The sequence below is a fragment of the Astatotilapia calliptera genome, chromosome 3 (genome assembly GCF_900246225.1).
Source record: "Astatotilapia calliptera chromosome 3, fAstCal1.2, whole genome shotgun sequence".
Classification (NCBI taxonomy): domain Eukaryota; kingdom Metazoa; phylum Chordata; class Actinopteri; order Cichliformes; family Cichlidae; genus Astatotilapia; species Astatotilapia calliptera.
Genome location: NC_039304.1, coordinates 34,895,911 through 34,915,230, shown reverse-complemented (window position 1 = coordinate 34,915,230; position 19,320 = coordinate 34,895,911). Strand labels below are relative to the sequence as shown.

The 19,320-nt window shown below is 39.9% G+C and overlaps 1 protein-coding gene across 9 annotated transcripts in view; it reads left to right on the top strand.

Moving 5' to 3' along the window:
* Positions 1-19,320, top strand: part of plce1 (phospholipase C, epsilon 1) — a 78,908-nt gene that overhangs the window by 36,378 nt on the left and 23,210 nt on the right. For 8 of the 9 annotated variants that reach the window (XM_026163075.1, XM_026163072.1, XM_026163074.1 and 5 more), the window contains 9 exons: positions 705-898; positions 1,289-1,431; positions 12,610-12,764; positions 12,996-13,154; positions 16,916-17,061; positions 17,192-17,339; positions 17,449-17,559; positions 17,679-17,788; positions 17,891-18,007. In XM_026163075.1, the coding sequence (XP_026018860.1) occupies positions 705-898; positions 1,289-1,431; positions 12,610-12,764; positions 12,996-13,154; positions 16,916-17,061; positions 17,192-17,339; positions 17,449-17,559; positions 17,679-17,788; positions 17,891-18,007 (1,283 nt within the window). Of the gene's footprint in view, positions 1-704; positions 899-1,288; positions 1,432-5,998; positions 6,554-12,609; positions 12,765-12,995; positions 13,155-16,915; positions 17,062-17,191; positions 17,340-17,448; positions 17,560-17,678; positions 17,789-17,890; positions 18,008-19,320 lie in introns of those variants that run through there. The other variant, XM_026163080.1, reaches the window with a different exon arrangement.

Below are 19,320 nucleotides of genomic sequence, written 5' to 3'. Positions count from 1 at the left end.
ACTACACCGGATTACATACATTTTTGTTTCATCTTGTGTATTCTATTAGCGCGTACAAGGGTATTCAAGGTTGTTAAAGATGATCATATAGTACTCATTATGTATGTTCAACTTCCTGAAAACAAAACCTTTAAATGGAAGTTACTTTTATATAAATAAAAGCCAACGTAATGTATGTATAGTGCTTAAAAAAAATGTAAGTTTAATGCCACTGTTGCCCTTAATTACCAGTGCTGTTACTTCTTATAGTTCATGTTGTTACATATGCATTTTTAAATGTAGTGTTTAACAAAAAGCTGAAAAAATATACTAAAGCACATTATTATTTTTTGAGTTTGATTATAGTTGATTAAAATTATAGTTATTTACTCAGATCCCTGAACATAAAAAATTGTTTTAGTAGTTGAATGTTATGATTTGGGTATAAAATGTATTTATTTTTTTTGCCAAATAAATAATATTTTAATTTTTAGATTTCAACAATTTTTGCCAGATTTCTAAAATGCTTGTTTTTTTTGTTTTTGTTTTCAATGACAGTTGGTCTAATAAATTTGGTAAGCACTGTATGTGAAAAAGTCAAGCCTGTTTAGAATTGCTTGTGTATATTGATTATATGGACATGTATAAGGTCTCTTTCCCACAAACAGGTGTTTCCATTTTTAGTTCTTTGCAAATAACCATTTTGGTAATGGCTTCCTTTACAGGTTAACAACTATGTGGAGGAAAGAGAGGAGATCAACCTGATTCATCCTGCCAAAAAGCTCCTGTTGTTGTGCCCTGGATGTGTCTGTCTCAGGGAGTCTCTCTGGCCAGTGGACTTGGTCAGCAGCAGCCCAGCCAGCCTTGATCTGAAGCCCTACATTAAAACTCAGCACTGTCATTCATCTTACACCTCCAGGTTTGGATATTTATGTTTTCTTTTGTCTGAAATGTCCTGTTTAAACCAAAATTTGTCCTAAGGGAAATGACTGAGTCCACAAAATGATACAATTTACAAAATGAAGAGAATTTAGGTGTGAAATTATACTGCATGCAAGACGTATGAACATAATTGGGGGCAAAATCTTGTGCTGTAGAGAATATCCCATTACTTTCCAGTTCTTAATTGGTCAAACCATTAACTAGTAAGAGTTTTGCTAACAGACAGTGGTGCTGCTTGTCAGCTGCATGCATCCCCAAAATGCTACATATTTTACCTTCAGTTATGTAATCTGAATGCTCTGGAAATTACAGACTGGATATATCATGAGATATTTAGATTAAAGTTGCAAACAAACTTTATTTCTAGGTTTTATCGGTCTTGTAGCCAGAAGACGAAGTTGGGTTCCCTGCTAACTGGAGCACTGCTAGAGGCCACACTCGTGCTTGGTGCTCGCACGGCACTCCTTTACCCATTACCCCAGTGCCCCAACAGCCACGCTGTCTTGAAAGGTAGGCTTCATGCTGTTGTTTGCATGCACGTAATCTTGGGAAAATAACATAATGTGATATAGAGTATGTGTATCTTAAATACACAGACAGATGACACATTATAAGGAAAAAAAAAAATAAATTATGCTGTGGAGGACATTTTTGCTGGCATGGTTTGATCCCACTTATTCTACTTGTTCTGAGTGAAACATGCTCTCTGCTATAATGCCCGCATCACGGAGCATGAGACGACATAGAAAGGTTTGAGAAGTATGAAGTGACCTAAATGCTATCCTATTTGCAATCATCATCTCGATGCGAACAAAGAACTGTGGAATATTTTGGACTGACAGCGCTGTCCACCATCATCAAAACACAGAATGAGGCAGCATCCTTTGGAAGAGACTCCTGAGACTTGGAGGATCTATTCCAGTGCACACTGAAGCTGTTCTGGCAGAATGTGGTGGTCTAACACCTTACTAAGACACTTTCTGTTAAGATTTCCATTAATTTGACACCTGTCTCAACATTATAGGATAATTTGCTCTTATTTCTGCTCATAAGATAATAAACAGAGGTGCACAAATTGGATCCCAAGTGAAGCGGGAACTTCTGGGATTCTCATTATTCCCCTGTGGTCTATTGCTCCCCTCGTTTTCCTCCTCTCTGCACTTTTCCCACATGATTCCTTATCCACAGCGTGATCTGGGTATGTTGGGGTCTGTAGCTGATCCCAGTGGTTGGCCTTTCCCTCTTTCCATTCTCTTTTATTTGCCTTGCTGTGTTCTCTCCATTCACATAGCCCTCACCGTCTCCCCCTTTCCCTTCTATTCTCTAATTTAGATACACTCGTGCTCAAGTGGTTTAAGAAGGAAGGAAAAACTTCCAGACATCACAGAGTCTACACAACACTCATTACACACACATCAGGTTATCTGAAAAGAGGCGATATGCACTTCAAACATGCTTGCGCCGCTCCCCAGAAAAGCTTCGGAATCACAGCATGATAGACTTACATTCCAGCTTTTTATGCAGCAGAGGATCATCAAGCTCTGCCACTTAAATGCTTTGAGGAGTAAATTAAAATGTCAGTTGTGAGAAGATAAGACAATAAGCTAAATTCTATCATGCATATTGCGTTTCACCTCTTTTTCTCACTCTCACTGCCCTTTTTCCTCAGTCTCCACATGACTTCATTGTCCAACCAGTCAGGTTGTCGGTCCGTTGTTCAGCTGTCTGTCTACCTTCTCTGTAGAGATGTTACGTATGACTTAAATGTAAGCCAATACTGTCATTAATTTCCACTGGCAGTGAGACAGCGGACAGGCTGTCTCTGACAGGATCAAGGAGACACACACACTCAGATGCACACACAAGTATGCAAACACATTTTTCTGTTTCTTTCTTTTTGATTTGCTCTCGGTCGTGTTAATAATTATAAAGCATTTGTTTTTGTCAGGCCAGCTTTTTTGAGGCAACACACAATCGCACACAGACGCACGCTTACACAGTGCATATCTTTAACGTGACACACTGTTCTGTTCTAATGGGTGTTACAGGAAACAGAATTGAGCCAGACACGCGCGCACACATAGCAGCCCGTCAAAACTTGTAGAATTTGTTATCAAGCAACAAAGTTAGTTACCCATAGCCATGTTATTGTGCTTTTAAATAGGCATGTGTTGCTATTGTGATGTAATATATTTATTGAATCTAATTTGAATGATTTTATATTTAGTTTATTTTTAGTTCAGAGACTATGATATCCCTGTAACAAACACATGCTGTAGTTTTCCTCTTTTAAAAGCTCTGAAGCACTTACGAGCCTAGAAGTAAGGAGTGCTGAATTGAAAAGTCAGAAGTGGTCTTTATTACTGTAAAATTGGCCTTGGGTAAGGCATTGACTCCCCCAGCTGACATTTTGTCAGGGCACAGGTTTAAAGACGTGAAGGCTAAAGTGATTATCTGATGTCATAAAAGACATTTTATTATCCCGAGTTTGGGCAAGCTCTGCATTAAGTTTCAAACTTGGATAGTGTTGGTGTTGTTATTGCTTTCTTACCATTTTTGGTATTGTTCCTCTCTTCAGTGCTCTAACCTGATTCTGGTCTTTATGTTTTTTCAAAGCTTTACAATCAAAGTTATGTAGCTGTTAAAGTAACTAGTAAAGTAAATAGTACATATGCAGACATATTTACAGATTTATTACCAGATTATTTCCTTAATTCATTTCTTGTGCACATTGTGTGTCCACTGTATATATTTATATTTAGAGTATGGCTCTCATACTTGATGATATAAAGACAGAGATTATGAGAAGTTTGCTGTTCCTAGTGTATTCAGACTATATGCACATGACAATTTTAGGATTGGATAGGATCAATACAGATTATTTATTTTGAAACTTGTTCTGCGTCTCTGCTACAAACGCTCTAAATGGCCTGCATTTGTTTTACTCAGTCCCTAAGGACCCCAAAGCGCTTTACACTACATTCAGTCATTCACCCATTCGTGATGGTAAGCTACATTGTAGCCACAGCTGCCCTGGGGCGCACTGACAGAGGCGAAGCTGCCGGACACTGGCGCCACCGGGCCCTCTGACCACCACCTTGATATTTGGCATGCAGCCAGGAGGCAGCCTGGGATCGAACCACCGACCTTCTGATTAGTGGCTGACCTGCTCTGCCACCTGAGCTACAGCCACCCCAAAGATTATTGCTGGACTGGCCTTGGTCTATTCTTAGTTTTCCTATGAGTTCTGAAAGGTGGTGTGTTTGTGGAAGGCTTCTTTACTGCCCTGTCGCTCTAAAGAAATGAAAGGGTTTTTCTCGTTCCTCATACATATATTTGTATAAATGCGTTATATTTTTCTGTTGCATCAACATTTGGTTGATGCCAAGCGTTGTTCATGTTTGATATATGAAAATGCACATATGTGATTATGTGCTTCTGTATACATTGTGTTTGTTTGTTTGTTTGTTTGCATACAGAACATGCAAAGATATTTTAAATCTTTGTGTGTTCTGCAAAGGATCTCACAACATTCTGGAGCTAACCTGCACTACGAGCTAAAATGTTACTTTATTTGTGTACCATTTTAGGTCTGCTTCAGATTACAACAAATGTAGGATGTGCAACTCTGGAGTCTATGGAGAGATTTAAGTGAGGTAGAAAGGCAGAAATTTAATGAGAATTTCTCATTCCGCTTCAAAAGCAGGTGTAAAATGCTAATAATTGAACAAGAGCTTTGACTTTGATTAGGCATTCATGCATAGATTGCATGTTGCGAGTGCAATTGCTTTAAAAAATGACAAAATAAAACAACAATTGACAAGAGTATTTGAAAACCACTGAGCTACCAATTGCAAGGTGCTTTTCTTCACCAAACCCGCGCTCGCAGATGAGTCAGTTTCATTCTCACATCCTGATTCAGCAGATAACTCGCTTACACAACTCCAGCCTCACTTTAGCCCCGTTTTCTTTTTTTCCTGCATTGTTTAAGAATGCTTCTCCACGGGCTCGACTGAAGTGTTGCCTTAGCGAGTCAGCCGGCTAACACAAGATTTGTAATTCCAGAAAACAGGCTTGTGCCAAATTATCTTATTATTTAACGCTCGATTGATGCTCACAGCTTGGGTTTGCAGCGATAAAAGTTCTGTCATTAACCTTTATTATTATGTGTTGCTTTATTAGTGGGCTTCAAGTATATACTTGTCTTTTGCAGCTTCTAGATTTAGATATAATATTTGAATACGTTTACACATTAGCATGGCTGTGTTAAATCAGTAGTCTGGTGAAGACTGATGTATTTATTCCTCCTCTTAATGCTAGCAGGTTGTGTAAGTAGAGTCAAAACAAAATATATTCCTTACATATACACACTCTCTGCTTAAATAATAATAATAATAATGATGGATTGCATTTATATAGCGCTTTTCGGGGCCCTCAAATGTGCGATCCTTCAGGACTGTGAAGGAGGTGTAACTCTTCAAATAGTGTATGTGTAATCCTGGCACTAAATGTTTACGTCTGCGGGCCTTTTTCCTCTTAAAGCATCCAGACTAAAAAAAAACCCCTCAACTGAAGACCAGTGGGATTTAGCCATATTTATGTCAACTCTAAGTGGGGGTTGTTTAAAGTGATTTTCTTGAGATCATTTCCTGCATTGTACTGCTCAGAAGGAAGTAAGTGGCTTTAGTTTACAGGCTGCCATCCTTCTAGCTCAATGTTGGTGTTTCTTTCTCCTTATTTCTTTCATTTTCTTTCTTCCACTCTGTTGTCATTGTACATTGTGTTGCTTTTAAGACCCATTGACAGCAGATGTGGTGGCGAATCAAAAGGAAACTCTCAGGGATTACAAAAACACGTATTGTTCGTATGCCCATTTCAACTAAATATACATTGACATTCCTATTGTGACATGATATACGCACAGTCATTATGTTTTTTCACTAGTAAAGCTTAAAAATACTGCTTCGTTTTTGGGACTGGGGGTAAATTGGCTATTTATTTCTTTTATACCTGATGATTAATGCAACAAAAGTGAAGTAATTTCACGTAATAAAGTTGTAAAGGACATAAAAGGGAGCACAGCTGTGTAGATTTCCAAAGTTTTTAATGATCTATATATGTGTGTGATTTATGACAGAGTAGTGGGATAGTATGCTGGGTCTGACTGTAGCGCATGGCTGAGAACTATGTATAGTGTTGTTGAAGAGGGGGTGGGAGACACAGAGAAACAGAGATTGTGTGTAATAAGAGAGAGCGCAAGCGAGAGAGTGAGAGGAAAAGAGAAGTGCATGTAGTCAGGAGACATCGAAGAAAGACCGCTTTGGTGATGAGGACACGCAGTGAAGCTGAGTGACTGAAAGAAAGTTGAGAGGAAGAGAAAGATAAAGCGTTAGTTAGAGAGAGGTCAAGTTAGAAATGGAGTAGGTGAGAGAGAAAGTGAGAGAGAGAGTGAGAGAGAGAGAGAGAGAGAGAGAGCACACAGGCAGCTGCAGGAGAGACGGGACTGGCGGCTCAAATGTGGACGAGTGTACCTCGGTCAGCCCGGCACTGAGCTGTCAGTGTGGGAGGCAGCGTGGCCAGCTGTAGCTAGCAACCGTGAAGCACTCTCACAGAATGGACTTCAAGATGATCAGTGAGTAGTGGAAATGTGAGTTTCAGTGCAGAGCAGTGTCTTCACACAGTTAAGAAATGAAATTGTGGCTTTCTGCTGGTTTCAGTGACTCAGTGGAGCACAGTGAAAATGCAGTTTTGCATGTGCTTTGTGTCCTCCGTCTTCTTTCAGTTGTTGACAGAGAGAACGTGGTGATTTACCGCTGACTTTTCATGCTTCATTGTATTATATCGTGGCTGACAACATGTCACCAACGGACGTGTTTCTTTATTACGTTACTTAGTTATTTAAGTTTCATTATTAGTCATTTTAAAACCTGGAGAGTCTCATAGACTCTGTGGCTGGTATTACTACTTCTGTTCTTGCTTTCTAATTGGTGCAGAATGCAGACATACACTTTCAGCAATGCAACGGTCTTGTGGTTTTATTGTGTGAGGTTCAAAGCTGTTCAAAGAGATGTCTTCATTTATATATGTCATTTTAAGTTGTTTAATGATAAAGTGAATGTGTATGTCACTAAACACAAATCTTGTATAAGAAGACTTAAGACTTAAATTTAAAGTGTGATGATGATCAACTGTTGTTGCTTATTGTAACAAAATTGAGGCAGGGGGCAGTAGAAAACGCTGATTTCAAATTTTTAAAAAGTCATTTTGTTATTTAAACATTTGACGATGTTTGAAGACTGTCTTTGAGAAAGTATTTTGCGTTTTGACGTATGAGAAGCTGCAGAAATCTGGGTTACTTCACATTGAATTGATCCTTAAAGTAAACACTTCTTATATCTTTATAACTTAGTCAGAGGTTTGTTTTTCTCAGTTGTGATGCTTCTCAGTGTTTAAAAAAATGGACTGTATTCACATGACAATGTAACTCAATTACCTCCTATATGGACGACAGTTTTAATAAGCAGCAACAGTTAAGACAGTAACTTTATGGAACTGTTTGCTTGATTAGCTTGAACTTCACCTTTGTTTTTGTTTTTTTCCTAGTCCTCACTGAATGTTACACTTACATCTGCAGCTCGTTCTTTGTGTGTAAGCGAGTTAATATCTGAACCCAGTGGTATACTCCCTGATAAGCCAGCAGTCAGACAGATCAGTGTTCGCTGCTGCTGCTGCTGCTGCTGCGTGTCTGTGAATGTTACTGCAGTTGTGAATTCCAAGTACGTGCACTGTTTATTCTTGAGTGTTTATGTTTGCTGCTGTGCAAGTGTTAGTTTGTGCTCTACTGCTGTGTACTACTGCTTGTTGATTTTCTAGTGTGAATGTGTATATGCAAACGCAGGGGAATATCTCGGGTCATACAATGGACTGAAGGTCTGGTAAGCCATTAATTGAGCCAAAGACCACGAGTTTAAAATTTCTCGCAGATAGAGCACTGTGCAAAAAGTGAAAAGAGCTACTCTGCATTTCTTTATGTTTTGCCAAGAGATGGGCAATTGGACCAACGGTTTATTTAAACTTGTGCAAACAAACATGGTAATACAGTTGTACAGTTCTAACGAGCTTGAACGTCAATATTTGGCACGAGCACCTTTATTCTTCAACACAGCCTGAACTCTCTGAGGCAAAGTTCGTTTAATTTCTATAAGTAGTCTTCGGGAATAATTCTCCAGGATTCTTGAAGGACATTCAAAGCTCTTCTTTGGATGTTGGCTGCCTTTTGATCCGTTCTCTGCCAAGATGATCCCACAATGCTTCGATAATGTTGAGGTATGAACTCTGGGGAGGCCAATCCATGACTAATAATGTTCCACTGTGTTTGTGTTTTTACTGAATCCGTATATGCTTTCATTGCATTGCCATTTTGTTTGGGATTATAGTCAATTCAGATGCTTTCTACATAGTATTGAATGGTGGATCGAAATCGGACTGTTTTTCTTTTTCCTTTCTAATTTGTTATTTCAATTTTCAAAATTGAACCAGTAGCTGTTCCTCCATGTTTTACAGATGGTTGTAGACACTCACTGACAATTACTGTTTGGCTATTTGAACAAACATTTCATATTTGAATTCATTACACCATCAGGACTGTTGGAAGTGATTTTTAGTCCAGTTCTTGTATAATATGGCATACTTTGACCTTTTCTCCCAGGTTCTCTTCCTTAAGAATGGCTTCTCGACAGCCGCTCTTTCATTCTGATGTGGCTTTGGACATGACTTTCAGATACTGTTCAGCTGCTGTTGATGCTGTTTTTGTATGTTTTTTCTCATGCCTGCTGCTTCTTTTGTCCTCTGCTTTTCCAGTTTCCGCAAATATTTTTAAGGACACACTGCAGACCTTGCTAAGCTATGACACGTTTTAACCTCATGGTGCAAATGCTTAAGGAAACTACTTAAAGTTGGTTCTTTAAGTACTTTGGCTTAACAAACAATAAGAAATAAACAAAAAAAAATTCTATAAAAATGATCAGGGGCAAGTGCTGTACTGTAGTAAAAATCGCAAAAACTTTAAAAGACCTTCAGACAGTCAGGAGAATTATTAATCAAGACCATTAAAAACAAACAAACAAAGTCTGGATCTTGAGAAGCAAGATATTTATTTATTTATTTTTAAAAGAGGGGCAACTCAAGACTTTAACACAGTACTTAAAAAATAGCATGTTTCACAAGATATTGGTGATATATTTATAGGACACGTTTGTGCAACACAAACCGCCTTAGACCTTAGACCGAAGCTGTTTGTGCTGCACCTGCTTGCTCAAGTATGTAGGGCACACGGAGACGTTGTCATCAGCTCTAAACGTACTTCTGAGAACAGTACATGCAGTGTGTGTGCATGCACATGGCTGGCAAGTCAACAATCATGTTCAAGGTTCATCTTGTTTGGTTAGTATAAATAAATGTGATTCACTCAAGAAATGCTTCTCCCGTTTCGTTTCATGTTGATTGATCATTTGGACAAAAGTTTCCTCGCGTTGCTTCAGTTTGCATTAGGGTGAAGCTCTCAAAGCATATGCTCACTGCATGTAATCAATCAGTGCTGGTTGATAAGACTGCTGAAGTGATGATCACAACTGAAATAATTCAATAATGTGGCAAAAGTAACTAAAGTTTAAAGTGTTCATTTTAAATTTAAAAGTGTAATAAAACTGACTTATTGATCTATCTAAAACAAACTCAAGTCCAATATTTATAGAGCATGTTTTAAAAGGGCCACAGCTGATTGAGGTGCTGTTCACGTTATGGGACAGACAAGAACAAAATTATTTCACAGTACGGAAATGTGAATCAAAATCAAAATGTAAATAAAACAAGTCAGATAAACCTGATACCTTAAAACAGAAGACAAATCTAGAATGAAGATATCGAGAAAATAAACACAAGAAGGAAAATCTGCACTTTAAACATTGTCATTTCCCAGCTCTCAGTGGCATGCTGTTTGTTAAAACAGAGGTTTAACCATAAAAAGGATGTTCAGACCATGCACTTGATCCACAGCTGTATTTAGAATGCAAACACACACACTCACACATATTTATATTCCGCATGCATTATAGATGAGGAAGCTCATGCATAAAATGCACAGGGACATCATGGTCATTTAGTCCGTGTTCGTGCTCTTTCGATCTCTTGATGCATGTTCAGTTTTACCCGTCAGTGTTGCTCAAACGAACGATTACGATGTGTAATTTGTAAGCGCCCTATTTTCCTCAGTCCAATCTAATCCACAGCCTTCTTCCATTGAGTAAGTGCTCCGTGCGGTTGTTTATTTTTTTGTCACTGTTGACATAGTACAGTATGTGTGCAGCTTGGCCTGAAGAATTCAAAGATAGCGTGCCCGAAGCAAGCTAATTAAATGTTACCATTTACTTTGACAGAAAACATAGATTGTCACCTCTTTACGGTTTGGATGTTTCTTTTTATTTTAATGCACATTTGCATTTCATTATTTCTGCAGAATCTCTTAAGACCTTTTTTGTTTTCCCTTCACTCCCTTGGCTGACAGCTTCGTCCATCTGTGTGTTGTCTTGTTTAAAGGGATGAATAAATGAATGATTGAGAACACTGCATGGTCATGAAATTCATATAGCTAATTTGAGGAGGTGTCTCAATTTCCACTTCACAAGGCTTGCTTGCAATAACACTTCTGGGGTAGAATTGTGGAGATTGATCATCTATATGAGAAAAACTATCACTGTCATTTTAATTATTTAACACAAATTAACTGTTTTAAAGTCACCTAATGGAACTGATGTTTACAGTTAGTTCATTCTGATGGAGCTTATACAAGTATCTGTATTTTAGCGCATCTGTACAAGGCAACAAGAAGAGCATCGACTTTATGTTATTCGATTCAGCCTTTTCAGTTTCTGATCTTTTTATGCAAGTTAAAATGGTTTTGTTTCACAGCATTTGTGTGAAATGGCATGTTAAAAATGGGATAATATTTATTCTACGTAATCTATCTATGTAAGCAGACTCTTCAAGCCACATTTCTCTTTTTCACCTGTCAAATTATTTCTATTGTGATTCATTAAATGCACAAGTGTCGTTGAAAAATGTGCTCAGACCTGTAACTTGCAGTTCTGTCTCTCCGTAGGACATTTAAAGGATTAAGTGGTTTCTGCTGTCTCTCTAACTGTGATAAATGGCTACAACTTGCTCTACAATGTAAACTATAGAATTTCCAGCTATTTTTACTGATTCCTTCCTTCCTATCTGTCTTCTTTCATTTGCTTTGTTAATTTTTCCCTCTGTTTCCTCTATCGTACTGTTTTATTTCTTATGCAAAGTATTTTTTTTCCTCCTTAGCTGATATTTTCCTGCTTCCCTACTTTTTATTTTATCGGTTAAATTATTTATCCTTTCTTCCTGCTTCCCTTCCTTCCTCCTTGTCTCCTATGCTTAGTGTGTCCGTCTTCTTATCCTACAAATACACACACACACACACACACACACACACACACACACACACACACACACACACACACACACACACCGTGAGTTCATTACACAAGCTGTGAGACCGGATCCACAAATCAAACTGTGTAAATAAGCAAGTTTTGTTCCTGTGGAGCAGCCGCTGCTGTTGCCATGCCTACCTGTTGCACATCTCAAGGGTTACCAAGGACGACCTTTAAGTGTGCGTCTGCTTCTGTATGCATCCGCGGTGTTGTATCAGTGTGACTGTGGGAGGGGGTTGGAAGGTTTCTGTGTATGACAGTTGACAATGACCAGAGAGTCTGTCTAACTCCTGCTGTTCATTTTATTTCAAGTACGTCTCCTTGGATTTCACGAGGTTTTACTGTCGGCAATCTAATTCCCATTAATTCAACACATGAAGCTGATTCTGTGGCAGACATTTCACTCCAACATCTTCCTCCCAACATCCTTAACCATAGAGATATTGGTGACATCTCCTTGCTTTTGTCTGAATGTTATAGATATTTGTCTCCACTTGTAGGAGTATGGAGGCTTGGGAAGGTTAGGTTTTCCCAATGACTAAAATAACTGTTTTATAGCTGAACACAGGTGAAACTTCTCAAAGAGTGTTTCCTGACTGAGCTCTTGCAGTGAGAAAGTTCTGTTTATGTGGCATCCATCCCAACAATGTACAGAATGTCTACCTGGTAGCTCCTGCGCCATTGTAGGAACTGTCCATTAGTCCTTTGTTAGCAGAGATGAGGACAGGTTTTGTGTGTGTGTGTGCGTATATGTGTAAACAGACAGACTAATGGGCCTAACTGAAATCCAAACATAGGATCTGGCAGGTGATCAGTGGTGTTTACTTCCCGTGGGTGAAGTGGAGCTTCTCTCAGTGGATGGAGGAATAGAGAGTGTATAGTTTACTGGCAGTGATGGATCATAAGACTTGGGGCATGCACAAGAAAGCCAGAAAAACAAGGCTTTTAAACTTTTATAGTGAAAGTTAAGTATCTGTTAAGATAATGTTTCACTGTTAATCCCTCCTCTCTCCCTCATTCCTGTGATACCTGCTTTTAACTGGTGCGTGCATGCATGGTCTCTGCTTTGCTCTCATTTCTGACGGCTTCCTTTTACTTAGAATTGTTGAGCATAGATGCTGATGTATAACCTGACTAAATCTTTTCTTGTCTTTATCTGTGCACGCAGAGCGTCAGCTGGCCAGCAGCATGACCAGCAGCAGCACTCTTCCTCCCAGTGTAAGCGGGATCAGTAAGGAGCTGGCAGAGCTGCGCCACCTTGTTCAGTTCCCCGAGGAGATCGCCTGCATCCTCACAGAGCAAGAGCAGCAGCTTTACCAGCAGGTATAAGAGAATTTATATAAAATATACATGAGGGGGAAAGCAGAGGCAGGAACGTGCAATTACAGCTGTCAATATGATCCTTACAATTTATTTGAAATTGTACAGCTGTGTTTTATTGTGGGGAGGTTTAGCAAAGAAGTTGGATGAGGAGAATAGTAGGTGGTGGTAAGTAGTGTCTGTAATGACACAACAATCCCAGCCATTGATTGAGAGCGTGCTGTCTGTCTGCAGGTCTTCCCTTTGGACTACCTCTATTTCCTCACCCGAGACCTGGGCAGTCCAGAGTGTCAAACTAAACGCCATCCAAACCTCAAGGCTTCACTGTCAGCGCCCGCCACGCCCACTCAGCGAAGTAACGCCGTGGAGGAACTGGTGGCGCGATTCAACGAGGTGGGTGGGGCTTTCTTTCTACTTTGTCTGCACTCCACGAATCTTTTAGCACACATGTGAATGTAGTTACACAAGGATGTTACACAGCCTGTCTAGTTCTCCGCAGCTCAGGGTTTACAGCAGGATTTCAGACTGGGTAGAAGCACTGACACTGCACAAATGTAGCTTAACAATTAAAAGCCTTGAGCGACTTTTTATATACACAGACATGTGTAGTGCATTCAGGAGACTCTCACATCTTACGCAGATACATTTAATGAAGTTGTGCCAAAGGAACCATATGGAGATAGTTTTCATCTTAAGAGAGCACTTTTCAGTTAATAAGTTAGTTGTCCTTTGATGATTAAGTGGCATTGAAATGCAGTTCTTGCAGTAACATAAAAATTTAAATGGCAATTTTTCTCTTATTTGCTGTGCGAGTTATACGGACCTATCATGAGCGCAACTCACTCACGACCATGTTCACTGGCTTAAGTTACACCCCCCGAGCCTCGCCTCGTTCACGGCGAATGACTTTGAAAATGCACAAATCCACTGCTGCGAAAGAGAAAGTGCTAGAGAGATTGATTGGAGATGATTATGTCATGTTTAGGTCGCATGCCTCTTCGCATCAGCTGGTTTTCATTTAAGTCAGCCAGAGGAGAAGCACGAAAGACAGTTTTCCAAATGTGCAGTGTTGCCATATATGGTCACAGTGGAACGAGAGTCATATTGACAGCACTGAATCTCTCCTTCAGCTGCCTTTAATTGTGTCAGGTTGGGTTTTACCTTTCATTTTTGAACTGTGGAATATATTTCAAGGTTAAATTATTACTAGTTAATTCACCTGACTATTATTTTTATTTTCCCTGATAAATAGTTCACAAACGTTTCATGTCACTGACTGGATCCACTGTTTTTGAGATGGTAACTAATTAAGAAGTTTATTTCCCCACTTGTAAGACAAGACTTTTTTGATAGAGTTCATTTTTAAGGCATGTGTGGGAGTGAAACATTAATCAGTTAAACAGGATTGAGAAAAACATTGGGAAGCAGGGAGTTGTGAGCAGTTTGGGCCTCCAAAGTGTTTAGCTTTGACGGGACCAGTGTGTGCTCGAGTTTGTAATGGTTCTCTGTTATTTTCCATTATGTAATTCGTGTATCAAGGAGAAACTGACCCTCACAGATGAACTAATACCACAAGCACAAATGGCGACAGACAGACAACAGGACAGACAGGTGGACACACAGACAAAGATCAAAGAGGGGGGGATCATATAGCCAGATCCAAATTTGGATGTGAGTGTGTGTCTGCAATTCTATCAGAATGCTCTTCAAAACTGCCTTTTCATGCTTCTATGGGAAGTTGCTGTATTCTTGTATCATCTCATATTTACCCTTTGCTGCTTTCCTGTTCCATTATATGCTCTGTGTACATTTGTACATATATATCCTCACATCCTGTCCTGCTTGTCGTCATGCACAACACTGCATACGTACTTTTGCTATCTGGAATACCTGAAAAGATGCCAACTCAGTGCGATCCCTTGATGTGTGGAAGTGCAAAAAACCACTTTGCAGATGGACAGAATGATTTAGATGGTGAGTGTAACTAAAACCCCGATGCTGACATGGCTTCGCATTATGTCATAATGCTGAAAGTGCATGATACAAGATTTTCATGCGTGGCACGCAAAGAGCAGGGGAGTAGCAGATAAGAGACTGGAGGGCTGCAGTGTTGTTTTTCGGTAACCAAATACAGTAGATTGCAGAACGAGCTTCTGCTCCACTGAAAAGTTAACATGTAAACCTCGAAAGCCCCAGGAGGGAATTTCTGTAACTGATTCCCTGTATCTGATCAGGCTGACAGTGATTACAAATGTCAGAGGAATTTCTGACTCTCTAATAAAATCAGCCTATTAAAAGCGCTGTTTATTTAATTGCAGTAAGTCTTCCGAAGATGAACCTTGATAGGCTCGTTCAGTTTGGTTTGGGGAACATAAAGTGTCCAATGGGCCAATGACCTTATGGCTGGGGGCTTTAATTTTAGTGTCAAAGACAAGAAAATCTAATAATGCATGTGTCTGATTTCTGCGCTTGTTTGTGCTATAGTTCATGGACAGGTATGGGGAGTGTATGAGAAACATTTTTGGAACATTTTAACAGTTTTTCATCAGGCAGTATGGAAATGGAAACAATAGGAAGAATAGTTCCTGTGTGTGTGTGTGTGTGTGTGTGTGACTTTATTTAGTCCCTGTCAGGTCAGATGTTGGTGGGCTTTACTGATCCTTACGTAACCCAGTAATAGATCTCTGGGTCAGGGGGATGTTTTTACCACCTCCAAGTGGATTAAAGAGTTTCAGTGTGAGTGCGTTTTTGTTTTTATTGTGTGCCAATGCATTCACGGGGCGCTAATACAAAGAGAAAAAGACACCAGATAGTTAAAACAGGCCAGATTGAAATCTGATCTTTTCCTGTGTTGTGTACCTGTGCTCATACAGAGAGGTCGAGCCTGATGCATATCTGCTGTTGCCGTCATGTCTTTTGCTTGTGCTTGAGGTCAGTCAGTGTAGAGACGCAGCGCAGCTGATAGATATCCGATCTCATTCTTTTTTATGTGTGTGCATGTGTGGAGAGGTGTCGGGGTGAAAGTGTGAGGCTAGCTGGTGCAGTCCTGTGCATACGTTGCCACATTAGGCACAAGTTTCCAGAGCAGAATTCATGAGCGCAGACATGACCGTACACTTTCAAGAATTTTAGGTGCCTTTGGATGTCGTCCCGTGTCCCCCATGTTTTATCATACCTAATACCAGTCTTGTAACAGCACACCAGCACACTTAAAAAGTTATCCAGGGATTTAGTATGATGTCACCTGTTATATGGATATTCCACTAAGAAATATTGTGCTAGTACAGTAACAGCATTTCTAATATATACTTCCGGCCGCTCCCCTGCTACAAGGGGTCACCAAAACAGGTCCTTTAATATATTTGAATTGGTGGAGTTTTATGCCACATGCCCTCCTTTACCCAACGCCAGTGGGAATATGTGTCTCCAGCTGTAATCACACCAACTATGGAGGCATTACAAGCCTTTCCAATAATAATTCCAAAACATTAGGGGCGTATAAGTTACAGACAAATTGTATATAGTAGAAAATAGAGTAGAAAATAACCTGTTTATTTTCCACTTCCTATGAGGTTTATACATATTTTTAAAAATGCAAATGTTTCAAACTCTTTCTGCTTGTAATGCATTCAAAAGGCAATAAAGTGCAAGTTATACCTACTGGTGGTGGTCAGAGGGCCCGGTGGCGCCAGTGTCCGGCAGCCTCGCCTCTGTCAGTGCGCCCCAGGGTGGCTGTGGCTACAATGTAGCTGCCATCACCAGTGTGTGAATGGGTGTGTGAATGGGTGGATGACTGGATATGTAAAGCGCTTTGGGGTCCTTAGGGACTAGTAAAGCGCTATATAAATACAGGCCATTTACCATTTACCATTTAAACCAATAATAATAATAATAAAAAAACAGCCCCATATTGGGTATTTTCAATGTTGGAACTTAATGTTTCTTTAAAGCCAAAATGTTATTCACTCCAAGGGAAAAGGTGATGAATAACCAGACAAAGATGGTGCTGTGAGTTACTAGGGAGGTTTTCTGCAGTTTATGTGTCAGCTTACTTTGTAAGTAAGATAAGAGCGCAATAAAGTGCAGCTGTTGTTGGTGCTTGATTACGATTGTAACAGTTGGCAATACTGAAATGCGAAATTCTGAACACGCAGGTGAGTTCATGGGTGACGTGGCTGGTCCTGACTGCAGGGTCCATGGAGGAGAAAAGAGAAGTTTTCTCATATCTGGTCCATGTCGCTAAATGCTGTTGGAACATGGGAAACTACAATGGTGTCATGGAGTTCCTGGCTGGACTCAGGTTTTAAGAAACACAATGACGCAACTCAAATACACCCACCTACTGAATATACAGGCAATTTATTATCTGCACTGTTCTCACACAAAAATATCAATGTGTTCTGTTTTGTTTCATTTTTTTCGCCCTTCAGATCTCGTAAGGTGCTGAAGATGTGGCAGTTTATGGACCAGTCAGACATCGAGACCATGAGAGGTTTAAAGGATGCCATGGCTCAGCATGAGTCCTCCTCTGAGTACAAGAAGGTTGTGACCAGAGCTCTTAATATCCCAGGATGCAAGGTGGGCCTATGTTTACCCCAATGACATTTGATCCTCTAACTCACTGACCTTGGCTGCACTGTAATTTTTATTTTTGGGGTTTTTTTTCTCTTACACATATACACTGTAGGTTGTGCCATTCTGTGGGGTTTTTCTAAAGGAGCTAAGTGAAGCGTTGGATGGCACAGCAAGCATCATCAGCCTCAAACCGTCTCCTGATAACACGGAATACTCGATAGAGGTGCAGAAAACACCCGCAGTCATTCGCAAAAATACACAGATCTGATAAAACTGACACTACATTACATATTTGATATCCTGTTAGTATAATCCATCTTGCACTGCTGTTTCTGCCTCCAGTTTGTGTCCGATTACAGCGGCCAGCGCAATTACTTGTCTCGATCTGGCCCAGATGGGCTCCATGTGCCAGAGAAGGAAGCTACTGTGAGCAACATCCTTCAGATTATCAGGTATGTGCATGCTTAATGACTAAAGCGATGGTGTTTGACACAGTCGTCTCTCCTGTTCTTTACTTTATCCGTCTGTTTGACTCGACTGTTCCTGCTCCTTAGATCTTGCAACCGGAGTTTAGAGGCAGAAGATCCTGATGACGCGTCCACCAGTCCGTCTTCTACTGGCCCGTCCCCCGCATCCAGAAACAACTCCTTCAAAGACCGCAGCCACAATCAGTTAGTTCAGTTTCTTCTCCCCCCCTTTTTTTAGTGTGCCATCCAAGCTTTTGTTGTGAGATATTTCAGCGTGCAGTGTCAGGTATGAGACCCTAGAAAAATGAGGTGTCTTGTTAAAGAATATCCCAGAATAGCATCTGTTTACCGTGACCGGGTCTTGATTCTTTCCAGTTGACGGATAGTGTGTATTTTAACGCAGTGTAAGGGATGTTCATGTAAGTAGTTTAAGGCATACAGGAGAAAGTATTAAATGGTACATAGCATGCGACCAAATTCACCAAGACCCAAGGACGTCATGAATCACTTGACTGGCTTTTATTTTTACTATTTGTCAACTGCCGATGAACTCTGCTTCATCATGCTGATGTGTTGATTTAATACAAAAAAAGCAACATTTTGCTGTTCTTTCTTTTTCTTTTTGACTTTTATTTTGACTTCCTGCTCTCACGTTGCACAAAAGTTAGTAATACTCATGCTCTCACTTTACCATTGTGTTTTTTACATTTTTGGTTACGTTTTTGTCCCTCTATTATGGCAGCCTGAAGATTGTATTGTTTAGCACTGTGACCCTTTCTATCAAAGGTCTGTTTCCAAAATTGGATTCTTTATTTTGCTGGTCATTCACAGACAATGACTCATGGACACAGCAGAAGAATGTTATATACAGATTTATATCAGAACTGCGAATACTGCCATGCTGTGAGGGCTTGGCTTTGCTGGTAGCGCAGTTCTGAGCAAAATCACAATAGATGCAGTGCATTCATTAGCTTGCTTACAAATGTGCAGCTACAACAGCCTCTGTTGAAGCAAACAAGGCACTGCAATGTAGCGATAGACAAAAGTTTAACATTTAACAAAGCCACTAAGCTTTAATGATTAATGCACAGCTATTTTAAATGTAGGGGATATCCTCAAGTGCCAAGTAGGCTGGATGTTCACCAAAGTCTTATTTTGGATTAGTGCGCAGTTTTCTTTCATAAACACCAGCGCGAGATAACGGGTTTGTGAAGGAACACATTTGCAGATTGTTACTGAGATGAAGTGATGTTGACATGAAATCTGTGTGGGGCAGAGTTAAAAAAAAATAGATAACAGGTTAGTTTCCTGTCAGGACAGGAAGGAACAGAGTTCTGGTTGTTGTCAGCATTCTGGTGGCAGGTAGCTAATAACAAAGGCTGGAATTTAGAGGACGTAGAAAGTCATTTAATTCCAGCTGTGATCTGTTATGTTTGCAGTCAGGAAACCTGGACCATTTTATGTGTTTGTAAACTGTTTTCTCAGATTCAGACAAATTATTCGATGTTAGCACAGAA